This window comes from Sciurus carolinensis, chromosome 1 (assembly GCF_902686445.1).
Source record: "Sciurus carolinensis chromosome 1, mSciCar1.2, whole genome shotgun sequence".
Classification (NCBI taxonomy): Eukaryota; Metazoa; Chordata; class Mammalia; order Rodentia; family Sciuridae; genus Sciurus; species Sciurus carolinensis.
In genome coordinates this window covers 154162505-154177574 of record NC_062213.1, presented here as the reverse complement: position 1 = coordinate 154177574, position 15070 = coordinate 154162505, and the positions used below count along the sequence as shown (strand labels likewise).

The 15070-nt window shown below is 38.8% G+C and overlaps 1 protein-coding gene across 1 annotated transcript in view; it reads left to right on the top strand.

Moving 5' to 3' along the window:
* The window catches only part of Il12rb2 (interleukin 12 receptor subunit beta 2), a 75081-nt gene that overhangs the window by 30202 nt on the left and 29809 nt on the right, over positions 1-15070 (top strand). Inside the window, exon 9 of the mRNA XM_047557707.1 lies at positions 7092-7311. Within this exon, the coding sequence (XP_047413663.1) occupies positions 7092-7311 (220 nt within the window). The remainder of the gene's footprint in view (positions 1-7091; positions 7312-15070) is intronic.

Genomic DNA, 15070 nt, shown 5'->3' with positions numbered 1-15070 from the left:
CAGATGCAATAGCACGTTGGAAATGGTGCTCAGTCCCGGGCAGCCCAGGGTCGCGTGAGAGCCCCTCACAGGGCTCAGCAAGCCTCTCCCTCAAGGTCCCCCGTGGCTCCTCCTGGGCAGTTTCACTTGGTTTCCTTTGCTTTGGTTAAACCTTTCAATCCCTGATTCCAGCACACTTTTCTTTCAGTTAAGATGGCATGAATCCTTCAAAAAGAGTCACCTTCAACATACACATATGTATGGTGCCTGAAAAGGTAGGGCTATGGCTAAAGCCACAGTAGCCTTTAGAGTTTCTTCTTAATTTCTTCAGTCTTGAGCATACCAAGTCATAAACTTTTAAAAATGATGGTGGAGATCTGGAAGAGAAATAGCCATGCACAAAGGAAGCTGAATTCACTCATGTATTCTTTCAAACCAATAAATATATCAACGTTTCTCTTTAGTACTAGACTGGTGCTGCCTGGCAGAGATAGGAGAGTGAGAAAGACCAATCCAGTCTGCATGTCCTGGGATTCACAGTCCAGTGCAAGGACAGGAAGGGGAGCAGGATGACCAGGACCAGGAGGTCCTGGTCAGGAGTGTTGAGGAGGAGTTTAGAGGTCAGCTGGAGGAAAGAGGGTGGGCTTACCCCGTGGAGCAGGGAACGGGTGAGAAGTAGCGGCATCTCTCTGTGACAGTGGAGCTGAATGCTGAAGGACAAGCTGGCCACAAGAAGGGTGTGAGAACGTTTGTCAGGGACTGTGGATTCATTATGGAAAGCATCGCTTTAGTGAAACCACTGTTCCACAGAAATATAAAGCAAGCCATCGTTGCAAGCCACTAGAGTGATTTAAAATGTTCTTGTAATTGTAAGCCCCCTTTCAAAAATGTATAAGGAAGCAGGTGAAATTAATGTTTATTTATTTATTATTTTTTACAGACTGCATTTTGATTCATTGTACACAAATGGGGTACATCATTTCTTTTCTACGGTTGTACACGATGCAGATTCATATCATTCGTGTAATCATACCTGTACATAAGGTGATGATGTCTGTCTCAGTCCACCATCTTTCATACCCCCCCACTTCCCTCTACGTAATCTAAAGTTCCTCCACTCTTCTTTAATTTTTAATAATATACTTTAACCCAATCTATCCAGAATATTCACATTTCAAAATGTAATCACTATTTAAAATGACAGATATTTCACGGTCTTTTTCCTTTTCTACTAAGTCCTCAAAAACTGGTGTGCCTTCTAAGTGCCGGCACAGTACAGAGGTTAAGAGCGCCCCACCTGGCAGGGAGGCAGCACCTGTTGGCAGCACCTGCAGCCAAAAGCACCTCCTCTACTGCATAGCTCTAGCGTTTCCACACGCAATAGGGAGATAGTTAGGGAAACTCTTGTTCCAAAAGTGGGGGAGAGATTTGGTGTTTTTTTACTCACCTGTTCAGTGGGGCAACTCATTTTGACAAACAGTTACCCTCCAACCATAGAAGGCAAAATGAAAACCAGGATAGCAAACCTCAAGTCTCAAGTCACAGCACAGCCTCAGAGACACTGGTATGACTAGGGACAGCTTATTCAGGACATTCATTTGTCTCTGGCTGCTGGTGGTGTCTGTCACATGAAGAATATTCCAACCTATATCACAGTGCCCTCAGGGGATGCCTTCTTTGGCCTCCTCCTCTGAAAGAGACTTAGTGCAAGTGGAAATTACTCTCTGTAACTTGATTTATGTTGACATGGGACACGGGTCCATTTAAAATCCCTGGGGAAGATTGTCTGCCAGGTACCTGAAACCCTGTTGTAATTACAGGAGGTTTTCAATCTCAGAATTAATATCTCAATATGAAAGCAGCAGATGGCAGCATTTTGAGGGTCTTGTTGCAACGTTGGACTCCATCTCCTTTCCTTTCCAGTCTTGGTCCCATCACTGACTGGCACGGCATTTCCAAAGATATTTTTGGAAAGAAAGCATTGCCTTCCCTTGCTTTCTAGTCACATGTGTTATGCCAGCTGGAACACAGGGAATTTTGGTTAGAGAGCAGAATGTGACCGGTGACAAAAACGAGAGGGTGGGTAACAGGGAGAACAGAAGATAAAAAGCAGAGATGGAAGAGGAGTTAAAGTTTTACTCTCATGAAAGCTTCCCTTATTTTCCTGTTTTTCTTAACTACAAAACAAGATGGAAGTCATTATGTCAGGATAACTGTCATGAGGTCTCACTGGGTTCAGTCAGTTCTGTCCTGCAGAGTATCCGAAGTGTCTACCAAGTGCTAGCAACATCCCATCATTGAGAATTGTAGATAGAGCCGTGCTCCCTGGGTTCAAGTTCCAGCTTCCCTGGTCATGTATTCTTGAGCAAGTTTCTTAACCTCTTTGTGCTTTACTTTCCTTGTGAGTAAAGTGTGGCTATTAATGGAATAAACCCCATGAGGTTGTTGTGAAGATCAACAAGCTCAGTGTGAAAGTGTGCACTGAGTCACTGCAGGATGCAAATGTTGTGCCTGACTCTGAGGATGCAAAGATGAGCTGATGGACTCGGGGAGAGAGAGCCATGAACTGAAGATTTCAATGGCATGATTTCAAAAGCAGTGTGCAGCAGGTGTGTGCCGGTAGTCCCAGCCAGAGGAGGCTGAGGTAGGAGAATCGCTTGAGCCCAGGAGTTCAAGGCCAGCTTAGGCAACATAGTCTGAAGCAGAAAAGAAGGAAGGGAAGGAGGGAGGAAGGAAGAGAAAAACTTCAAGTTACTTTGGACTGGGACTGCTGAAGGTAGTCATGAACTCTGAAATCAAGGCACCCAGGTTTAAACTCACAAATTAAGTGTACTTTATAATCAGCTGCATGGCATTGGTAAACCGTCCATACAGAACTGCAAGTGAAGCCAAGAGTCAAGATGGCCTGGGTCTCTAGAGATTGGGAGAGGGTTGAATGAGTACGGTAGGAAAAGTGCCAATCGTAATAATGTTGCTTTACTTCAGAGTAACCAAGAGAAGGGAACTCACCGAGAGTCTTTGTCTTATCATCTGTCAAGTGCCACATGCTCTTTGAAACAGCTCACTTCCCTTAGCTCATGGATGTTCCAGTAAGCCTAGATTGCACAAGAAATTATCCACATTTTAAAAATAAGAAAGTTGAGAATCAAAGAGGAAAAATAACTTGCCCAAGGTGACAGAGTTACTAGGCTGTGGAGCTGCAACTCAGGGGTAGAGTGCTTACACAGCCTGTGAGAGGCCCTGGGTTCAATCCCCAGCAAAAAAAAAAAAAAAAAAGATCAGCCACCAACCAAAAAACCCCCACGAAGTCAGCAATACATGCTGTAACTAATGGGTTCAAATTCCCCTAACTTTCTAAGGAGCATTGATTATAGCCACTCTTTTTTGATGTTGGCTAAGCTCTAACAGATTTTTTTTCTCATTATTTGCATCAGAAGTTCTGAAGTAAAGCATTAAACTCCAGTAGGTTTAAGTTCTAAGAAGAAATGAAGCATTAATTCACAGAAACACCTTTCCTCCAACAGACCTTCATTTATTTTTGTTTCGTAGTGCTGAGGATCAAACCCAGGGCCTCATGCATGCTAAGCAAGCGTTCTATCCGTGAACTGCATCCCAGCCCCAGAGTTTTAATAAAAAAAAAAAAAAAAGAAAATCAAAACAGTTGCTTCTTAGTCAGAACTGTGTTGAATTCTGTCTTGTCATGGATTTCACTCGCCACCTTATCTCTGCCTCTGGAAGACTTTTCAGGTTGTATAACTCTCACAGTAGGTTTCCTGAGGGAGCTGTTCACTCTCCACTTCTCAAACCTTAGTCAGAAAGAGTTTCCATACTGATTCAAACATTTCCCACAGGGTGGAGCAGAAACACAACCGAAGGGGGCAATCAACAGGACAGCTTTCCCTTTTTTGCATGTTCTTACCCATAGGAAGGAGTGAAGACGACAGAAGAAACAGTGGTCTGAGATCCACATCAGTACTTCCAGTGATGGTACAAGTTTCCAGGACTAAACAGGGATGCCACACATTTGGGTAGCTGGGTTCTGCCTCGCATCCACCAGAGGGCGCTCTGCAATCTCACATGCCTTTCTTGTGGGGAGTATGGAAACTTCTGAACTCTAAACCTCAGCATCCTCATCAGAATGGGGAGAGTAGTAAGGGTTAAATGTGACAATAGAGGTAAAGCTTATGACCCATGGTTTACGAACAAATGTTATTTTCTACCTGTCACCCACACAAAGAAGCAGCACTAGGGTATAAACACGTTTACCTGGGAAGACTTCTCAGCTGGCTCCTCAGTACTGCAGTCCTTCTGGGTGCACAGCTTGTCTCCTGGTGACTCAGAGCCGGCTGATCCAAAAAAGAATTCTGGACCACCACCCTTCCCAAATTTCTGAACTCATGCCCAGTGTTGATGTTGTATGTCACAACATATCCCAACCCCACAATTAGAGAAGCAGCTCTGCAACATCGGGCTAGAAAGGTGACTGGGGATTCCAGTTACGCAACATGCAACCTGCCACTCCATTGTCTCAGGCTTGAGGAGCAGCACGTCACGGTAGAGGGAATACTGGTCTAGAAGTTGAGAGCTCTGGATTCTACTCCTACTCCTTCTCCATCTATTCCTTGAGCAGCCTTAAACAAGTCATTTCATTGCAGTGGATCCCTGTTTCTGCATTTATAAAATAAAATGTTGGCTTTATTGTCAATCTATAGAAGCTCTTCCAGTTTGGTGGTTACATAATGATATTCCATTCCATCTAGACCAGGCATAATCCAGGAATGATGGATCATACACATTATTTGCAAGCTTTATGTTGCATTTCTTTTTTAAAACCAAATGAGTTATATTGTTTTCAGAGACTTTGGGAGACAAAGTGCCCACTTGGCTAAATACATGTTTACCTATTGGCTTATTGAGATTCTTTTGTTCCATGGACCCTGTAGGGCCAGTGAGGCCCATTTTCCAATTTGGTTAATGAGACCAATTACCTGAGAGGGGATAAACTTTATCCCCAGACTTGAGCTTGACATTTTTTGTGAGCCATATTTATATAATGCCATATGTATTGCCATATGTGTGACCAAATATGGCCCCAGAATGCCATTTTACTTGTCTACCACTTCCACTCCACCCAACCTTTTCACAGTCTTTCTCACTCTAAAATATGGGAAATAGAGGAGAAATGCAAGGGTCTGAGTCCTTTACATTTCTCTGGGAACTTCACAATCCTTCTGATCCACACCTCTATTGGCTAGAAGGCTGTGATCAGCTGGGTTTTCATGGCGGTCACTATGCAAACTCCATGGAACCGAGATGACATTTACCCGCTTCTTTCAGTCTTTTACCATTTAGTCAAATGAGATTTCTGGGGTGTCTATGAGGACAGAGAAAGAGTAACAAAGGTTGGTTTGCAAGGTGCTTTTTTTTTTCCCTTCCAAATTAGTGCTCTTTTTCTTTAGTTGTTAGAGTAGAACTGAAGCCTCATGGGTCCCTGGCAAGAATGGGGAAGTTTGTGAGCTTGGTTAGATCTTGGGAAATGCCTTGGTGAGGGGATGTGGGGCAGAGTCGGGCAATACACTTACCTCTGGATCTCAGAGAAGAAACAGGGAAGGATGGAGTGAAAGATAGCTGAGGGAATGGTCTTTCCTAATAAGCTTTTGCTTTAGTTTTTGTTGTTTTTCTTCTCTGACAATGGGCGTATTTATTAATAACAGTTTAGAATATAGTACTTTACAAAGCACTTGCTTATTTTAGTCTACACAACCAGCCTGTGAGTTCAGCTGCGATGGACATCTGAAATGCTAACTGTAGGGAAAAACTGAATGTTCATCCATGAGATTCCCTAACTACCTGGCATTCACCTGGTGCACTGACCAAGGTTATGATCCAGGCTTGGGCCTCATGGACACAAAGGGTCCCAGAACAAACCTGCAGAAATCATGCTCCTAGAAATGGAAATATAAATAGTTGGATGCTCATGGATTCATCTGCAGGGAGAATACAGCTGTTAGGCCAACCAGAAGGCTTGACTCAGCAAATTAGAACATTCTCTCCCAGTATGCTAATTGTTTCAGAAACCACATTATAATCAGAAGGCCAATTTATTCCCTTAAAGTGACAAATAGAAATTTTAAGTGAACCAGACATTCATGTTGCCTAGTCTCTCCTGACAGATAAGCTTCATAGGACATCAAATTCTTAGATTTCTTGGTGAGCAGGGAACCTGAACAAGGGACATTTGCTGATCCTAGGTGTGTCTTTCAGCAAAGGCAGCTGGAGGCCCTCTCCCATGGAAGAGATACTCGTGCCAAGAAACTGTACCACTTACCCCTGGTGAGCCAAGTCTTCCTCTCCCTGCACTAGGCAGGGATGGGCACTGCCAGTGTTAGGCTTGACAACTCTCCATGTTCTATGCCTCTGCTTTCCATGGTCCTTGTCCAAACAGGAGTATAATACAAATAATTAGTTTTCTGCTTACTTCCTGGGATTGCTCCCAAATGATCTCAATTGGAATTTTTGCAGTTCCAAAACTTGTTAGTCACATATTTATGAACAGTTTCTTCATTTCCTAGCACAGATGGCTAATTCAATTCACTAAGTATAGATTTTACTGGTTTAGCTCTTGAAAGTCTTGTGTTTGGTGTTTTGAGCCACATTACACTTTCTTATATAAAAAGTTATACGTGTATGGATGTGTATGTTTCACAAATTTAGCAACAGAGGCCCACAGTTGCTAAGAGCCTAGTCCAGGGTCTGTGTGATTGGCATAACTGTAGTTCAGATTCAGGTCTTCTGAATTCATCCTTGTTCAATTGGATGGATAAAGTTGTTTACCATTAGTACATTGCATTTTGATGCAAGAAAGGAAAATTGCTGTGTTCTGAAGAATTATTTTTTTAACAATGTTAACTGATTTTTTTTTTCTAAATGGCAGTTGTAGATCAATGGTAGTTGATAGATCATTGCATGAAGTGTGCAGTGGAAATGAGGAGATGCACATGAAGAGGTCACTCAGACTTTGCTGCCTACAGCAGGGACCAAGAGGGCCAGGGGCAGAGCAGTCAGAGATCTTAACCTGAGAGTTAACGGCACATGGATATGTTTTGTTGTAGAATCTGAGTGTATCAGAGGCAAGAGGAAAAATTCTCCACTATCAGGTGACTTTGCAAGAAGTGACTGGGAAGAAAATCACACTACAAAACATCACAGGACATACCTTCTGGACCTGGGTCATTCCCCGAACTGGGATTTGGACTGTAGTTGTGTCTGCAGTCAATTCAAAAGGCAGTTCCCTGCCCACTCGTATTAACATAACGGATCTGTGTGGCTCAGGTAGGTACCAAATTTCCTTTACTATTACCTGTGGAAAACTGTGTCTTCCTCATCTTTTATTTCCTACAGGCCTGGCCCAAGTCCTGACATGAGTTGCTAGGAGTTTAGGCTTTAGGTTAACAGCTGGCTCTTCCAATTAGCCTATGAGTGGCTTGGACAAGTAAGTTAGTACGGGTAAATTCCTCTTTTCCAAAATAGGAATTCTACTTACTGTTGGGCAAGTCTTTGTGAGATTCAATCCATAGAAAGTGCTCAATCAATGTTAGTTGAGGAAATATTAGTTACATTAAATTAAAAGCTAACAATTTTCATTTAGACTAATTTTTACAGAGCAAGAATAATATGTTGTTTTTTAATTAATATTTTTGTGTTCTAATTAGTTATACAAGACAGCAGAATGCATTTATGTGTTTGATAAATCATACATAAATGGAGTATAATTTCTCATTTTTCTGATTGTACATGTTGTAAGATCACATCAGTCATGCAGTCATATATGTATATAAGGTAATAATATCTGTTTCACTCTACTATCCTTCCTACCCCCATACACCTTCCCCTTCCTTCACTCCCTTCTACCTAAAATAATTCTATTCTTACCTAGAGTGTTGCCCATCATTGTGAATTAGCATCCACATATCAGAGAAAACATTCAGCCTTTGGTTTGGGGGGATTGACTTATTTCCCTTAGCATAATATTCTCTAACTCCATCCATTTACCTGCAAATGCCATAATTTCATTCTTCTTTAAAGCTGAGTAATATTCCATTGTATGTATATATATATATATATATATATACACACACACCACATTTTCTTTGTCCATTCATCTGTTGAAGGACACCTAGGTTGGTTACATACTTTAGCTATTGTCAATTGAGCTGCTAAAAACATTGATGTGGCTGCATCACTGCAGTATGTTGATTTTAAGTCCTTTGGGTGTAAACTGAGGAGCAGGATAACTGGGTCAAATGGTGGTTCCATTCCAAGTTTTCTGAGGAATCTCCATATTACTTTCCATAAGGGTTGCACCATTTTGCATTCCCACCAGCAATGTATGAATGCACCTTTTTCTCCACATCCTTGCCAACATTTATTATTGCTTGTATTCTTGGTAATTGCCATTCTGACTGTAGTGAGATGAAATCTTAGAGTATTTGCATTTCTCTGATTGCTAGAGATGTTGAACATTTTTTCATATATTTGTAGATCAATTGTATTTCTTCTTTTGTGAAGTATCTGTTCAGTTCCTTAGCCCATTTATTGATTGGGTTATTTGTTTTAATATGTTAAGTTTTACAAGAAACATTTTGTATTGATGTCCAAAACATATTTTAAAACCAATAATATTTAAAGTTCTGACTGTAGTGAAATTATGGTACAATCTTGTTATGCTCCATCTCTTCATTATACAAATTTTAGTGTATATCCAATTATCTTCATTAATAAACTCTCAACTGGATATAGAGTCCCACACTTATAGTCATATTCTCTGAAAATAATTTCTCAGGATAAAATCCCATGATTAGCTGAGAAAATGGATAATTAATACTACTTTTCAAGATGTGCTTGTAAAAGGATTCCATGTCAAGATAATTGGCCTAGCTTCAAAAAAATTCCCTAAATAGAATAAAACTCTATGACTAAACCCTTCCTAAAAATTTGCTGTAATAATTCTATGTACATGTAGGTCTAGCAATCACCATTTCAGAGAAGTGTCTACCAAAACATTATTTAATGTACACTGTTAAGTCCTGATTATATATATTTTCAGTCATGTACTAAAAACATAGGATAATAGAGTAGATGAAAATAACTAGAAGAAAATACAAGTAAACACTGAAATAACCTTGAGTTGGCATAAGTCAGCAATCACTCTCAGGAGATAAGAGTGGTTCTTACCAAAGATCTGACCACAGTGACTTATTTGTTCTCTCACATGAAAGAAGTTCAGAGATGGATATCCCAAGGTGGCGTGACAGCTTTGTGACATCAGGACTCTGGGCTCCTCTTTCTTTCCCTCTGCCAAGCTTGACTTTGATCCTCAAGATGGAATTGGTCCAAGATGGCTGCTGGAGTTCTAGCTGTTTCCTTGTAGGCACAGAAAGAAGAAAGAAGCAAGGTCTCCGTCTCACTGTTGAGGAGCTGAGCCCCATGTCACACAGCAGGGCTTGCCCTTGTCGGCCTTCACTGGTTACCTGGCTGTAACCAACTGCAAAGGAGGCTCACAGCTATCTTTTAGACAGTGATGTTCCCTCGATAAAGAACATGAGGGGAAGGAGTTTAGCAGGCTGTTGGTAATCTCTGCCTTGCGTGGGAAGGTACCTTAAGCAGAAATCTTGAAGGAAAAAGTAGATTAACTAGAGGAAAATTTACTTCAACTTTATGCATAGTAAGAAAAAATTTTAAAAGATGCTGTAAGTAAAGTTCAACATGCAAATAGCAGCTGAAGAAAAACACACACTATATTTTTAGCATAAAGAGGGCTGATATCTAGGTTTTTTCAAATATCTATATCTATGTAGATATCTATACATCTATATCTATATATTTTTCCAACATATAAGATATCAGGGGATATGAACACACAACTCTAAAAAGAAAGATGGGTGCCATGGCATGCACTTGTAATCCCAGCAACCCAGGAGGCTGAGGCAGGAGGATTGCAAGTTCAAGGCCAGCTTCAGCAGTTTATCAAGGTCCTAAGCAACTTAGTGAGACCCTGTCTCAAAACAAAAAATAAAAAGGATTGGGGATGTGGCTCTGTGGTAAAGTACCCCTTTGTTCAATACCTAGTACAAAAAATAAAATAAAATCAATCAATAAAAGCCAATAAAAATATGAAAATGTTTAATTTAACTAGCAATCAATGAGAGGCAAATATGAGAAACCAGCTGGGTGTGTGTCACATACTTGTAATCACAGTGACGCAGGAGGCTAAGGCAGGAGGATTGCAAGTTCAAGTCCAGTCTCAACAATTTAGTGAGGCCCTAAGCGATTTAGTGATAGCCTGTCTCAAAATTTAAAAAGGACTGGAGATGTAACTCAGCATAAAATATCTCTGGGTACAATCCCCAGTACCAAAAAACAAAACAACAAAATCATGAGAAACCAAATCAGACTGACGGAGTAAACAGAATCAGTTTACCCTGTCTCGGTGGAGATATGGGGAACAGATACTCTTGTGTGCTGTTGATAGATGTGTAAAGTGGTTCGACATTCTGGAAAGTAACTCAACCATAAATAATGAAATTTAAATAACGTATCTCTTGACCAAGAAATTTAACCAGCAAATAATCAGAGAAGTGTTTAAAATGTAAATACAAAGACATTTGTGGGAAAATTGTTTGAAGCAGCAAAACACAATAAATGACCTAAATATCTAATAATAGAGGATGGACCAGTTAAATATACCTTGATGCTTATCTGCCTTATTGTAACTATATTTTTATTAACATGGAAAGATGCGCATTCTGAGTGACCAAGGAAATTTTCAAAAATATATATGAAACAATGTCACTTAAGATGTATATTTACATGAGTACATAAATTTTGCATAGTAAAAGCAAAGTCTAGTAGAAGACAAGAAAATGTTCACAAAAGGTCATCTTTTCCTCATGGGATTACAGGTGACTTTTCTTCCCTTTTTCTTCTTGTATTTAATTTTTTTCCTTCCATGGATATGTATCGTGAATGCAATTTTAAAAGTCATTGGTGTGGTACTGAACTGATGTCTTCAAATGTAATATATCAGAATACCTTACTTTTCAAACTGTATTGCAGATGAATCTTGAGGTTATAAACTTTATGAATGTTATGGTCCCATTCTAGTTTCCTTATTGAGATTTGGTGACAAATTCCCAAAGTAACACATTCCTCATTTTAGAGTTTGCCTCCACTTTATTTACTCAGCAGTCATTTATAGAGCATTTACTATATAAGGCAAATGAAATCCAGCCATAGGTAAAAGACACCGATGCAAGGTCAAGGTCCTCAAGTTACCTTTGGTAAAGTGGAAAGGATGGATGTAAAACAAGTTAACTGTAGTCAGTATGATAAGTATGAGGAGATGTGCACAAGGAGTGCTCAGAACCAAGAACTGAAGCATGGGCTTAGAGAGGAGATGACGTGTTCACCAAGTAGGAAGAAACAGATTGTTGCCAGCCAGGTAATCAAGTGCAGGTGTGCGGGTGTGGAGGTGTGAGGATTTTAAAAAAGTGAGAACTGAGCAAGCTTTAAGTTCAAAAGAAGAACTAGTAATGGGGGAGAATAAATAAAATTTATTTAATATTGCAGAAACCTAGTGCCTGTGCTCAAGAACTCCTGAAATTATAGGAGTCAGAGGTTGATAATGTTCATAAATGGGTCTAGCAGTTATAACAGAGTAACAGCCCACTTCTGTAAGCTTTTCCATAAAAGCACTGACAGGTTCTGGAGGTGCCATGCATGAATCAGGGGAATCTGGGAACAGGTGCATCACTACTGGGTCTCTAGTCTGGAACTTTCCTCCTGAAACTTCCTAAACTGACCTGGAGAACCATGAACTACAGTTAAACTTTTGTTCCTCTCCCCAGAGAAAAAGACCAACTCTACTGATCAATCCAAGACAATAAAACATGATCCCTAAAGAAAAACTAAAATAGGCGGTAACAATAATATTGTAAAGCCCAATAAAAATGGTGGATAAAACCTAAAGCCTCTTGTTTACAAGATAATGAGATAGATAAACCTCTGATCAAACCAATTGGATGAGAGAAAGAGGGGTTGGGGATAAAACATTGGTAAACATATTTTTAAAAGCTTAACTATAGGCAGGTACATGCCTATAGCTAATTGGGAGGCTGAGGCTGAAGGATCATGAGGTTGAGGCCAGCCTGGGCAACATAGCAAGACCCAATCTTAAGTAAACTAATTAATTAAAAAACCAGCAAAACCCCTGAATTATAGCCATTTAAAATGGTATTATAACCATTTAAAATGTTGAAATAAGAGTTAAAAACTTATTTGCACCTCCATGCTCTTAAAACAAAAACAAACATACAAACAACAATAACAACAACAACAACAACAAAAAAAAAACAGGCCCAACTGTTCTATAACTGAACTCTAAAAAAATCTTGTTATTCAAATAGTTACAGAAAAATGGAAAATAAGAAAAGCTGTTCAACATATTTTATGGGGCTAATTTAATTTTGATAGTAAAAATAGATAAAGGTAGTACAAGAGAAATTTGGCTAAATCACTTGTCAACATTGACACATTGATACATAACCTAAATGAATTACTAGCAATTTGAATCCAATCCATGCATTAAAAATTCATGCCAATAATTTCAGTTTCCAATAGATCATATAGAGTACTTAGAAGTCATCACTCCATCCTAATGCAAGTAAAAAACTGAACAAACTAAAAAAAAATCACCAATTTTTATATCTACCAGAGAAGTAAGGTCACAGGAGGAGTCACTGCCCCCAGAATTGAAAAGATAGACAGGCAAACACCTAAGGGAGGTAAAAGGGACTGAGAAGCATTTGTAAAGTTTACAGTACAGGGACACGGGCTCACTAAAGACTGAGACCTAAGCACAGGACTAAAGAATGCTTCTCCTACTCCACACCTTTCCACCTTACTAAATGCCCATTTACTGCAATTTCATCTACTTGGTACATTTTATGTGCCTTTCAACAAAAAAATACAAGGCATACTAAAAGACACAAACAAAACCACAGTTTTGAGACTGAGCAAGCATCAGAACCTGACTTGGATACAGCATAGACATTGGAATTATCACACCTGGAATTTAAAAACAACTATGAATAATATGCTAAATATTCTCATGGATAAAGGAGAAAGCACTCAAGAAGAGATGAGTAGTGTAATCAGACAGATGGAAATTCTAAGAAAGAATCAAAAATAAAGGTTAGAGATCAAAAACACTGCAGCCAAAATGATGGATGTCTTTGATGGACTTATTAGTAGACAGGATGTGGTTGAGGAAGGAATCTCTTAGCATGAAGATATTAGAACAGAAACCTCTAATTTCAAAAGTAAAGAGGAAAAAGAGTAAAAAAGCTAACAAGCAAAAAACACATTGCATGAAAACAGTGGAATGGCTACAAAATGTGTAACATATCCATAATGAAAATACTAGAAGGGGAAAAAGGAACAAAAGAAATATTTGAAACAATAATGATGAAAACTTTTTAAGTTATGTCAGAAATCAAACAAGTATAGAAGAACACCAAATAGGATAAATGCTTTTAGAAACAAAGACAAATAAAATCCCATCACAACTGTACATCTAGGAATTTCATTCAAACTGCAGAATATTAAAAAAAAAAAATCTTGGAAAAAACCAGCAGGAGAAAAATCCTTACTTATAGGGAAGCAAAATTAAGAATTACATTCAGTTTCTCCTCAGAATCGTGCAAGCAAGAAGAGAGTAAATATCTAAAATTATTGAGAGGAAGGGAGAGGGGAAAAACCCACCAACCTAAAATGCTGGACCCTGTAAAATTATCCTTCAAAACTGAAGAAGAAACAAAGATTTTGCAATGTTTTCTTTTTCTTCAAACAACTGAAGGAATTTGTAACCATTAGACCTGCCTTTGCAAGAAAGGCTAAATGAAGTTCTTCCGAGAGAAGGAAAGTTATACAAGGCAGAAACTCAGATTTACATTTTTTAAAAGGAAGCACACCAGAGAAGGAATAAGTGATGGTAGAATTCAAACTTTATTCTCATGTTTGATTGATCCTTAGCCCTTTATTCAAAATAACAATAGTGACAATGTATTATATGTTCATATATATGTGCTTATGCATACTTATATGTAAGTGAAATAAATGACAGCAATAAGACAGGGGACAGAGAAGGAATTCATATTATTTTGTTATTATAAGGTACTTGCACTATCCATGAAGCAGTATAGAGGTGTTATTTGAAAGTGGGGTTGAATTAGTTCTAAATGTACATTGTAAACAATAGGGCAAGCACTAAATATAGTTTATAAAGAAATATAATGGGTATGCTTTTAAAGGGGGGTAGAAAATGAAAGCATATAAAATAATTGGCAAAAACCATAAAAGTCAGAAAAACAATGGAAAACAAGAAAGGAACAAAGTACAAGGGTGAGAAGTAGGAAAGAGTAGCAAATAGGATAGATATCAATCTAACTATATCAGTAATCACTTTGAACATCAATGACATAAATATGCCAATTAAAAAACAGAGATTGCCAGAGTAGATCAAAAGCAAGACAGCTTTTTTTTTTTTTTACAGGAAACCCTTTAAACATATAGACATATATAGCTTAAAGGTAAAAAGATGGCAAAAGATAAACCATGTTAACACTAATCAAAAGAAAGCTGGAGTACTATATTAGCAGACTTCAGAGTTATCAGTGTTGAAGGGGGCATGACATAATGATAAAGGAGTCATGATTAATAACTTGAATGTTGTTATAATTAAAAACTTCTGCTATGTCAAAGATAGTCAAGAGAATGAGAAGACAAGCCACCTACTAAAGAAAATATTTTCAAAAGTCATATTTGAGCTGGGGTTGTAGCTCAGTGGTAGGGGGCTTGCCTAGCATGTGTGAGCAGTGATGAAGGGGGCATGACATAATGATAAAGGAGTCAGTTTTCCAAGAAGACAAAACAATTCTTAATGTGTATAAGTCTAACAACAGGGATTCAAAATACACAAGGCAAAACTGATAGAACTGCGTGGAGATATTCAAATCCACTATTATAGTTGTAA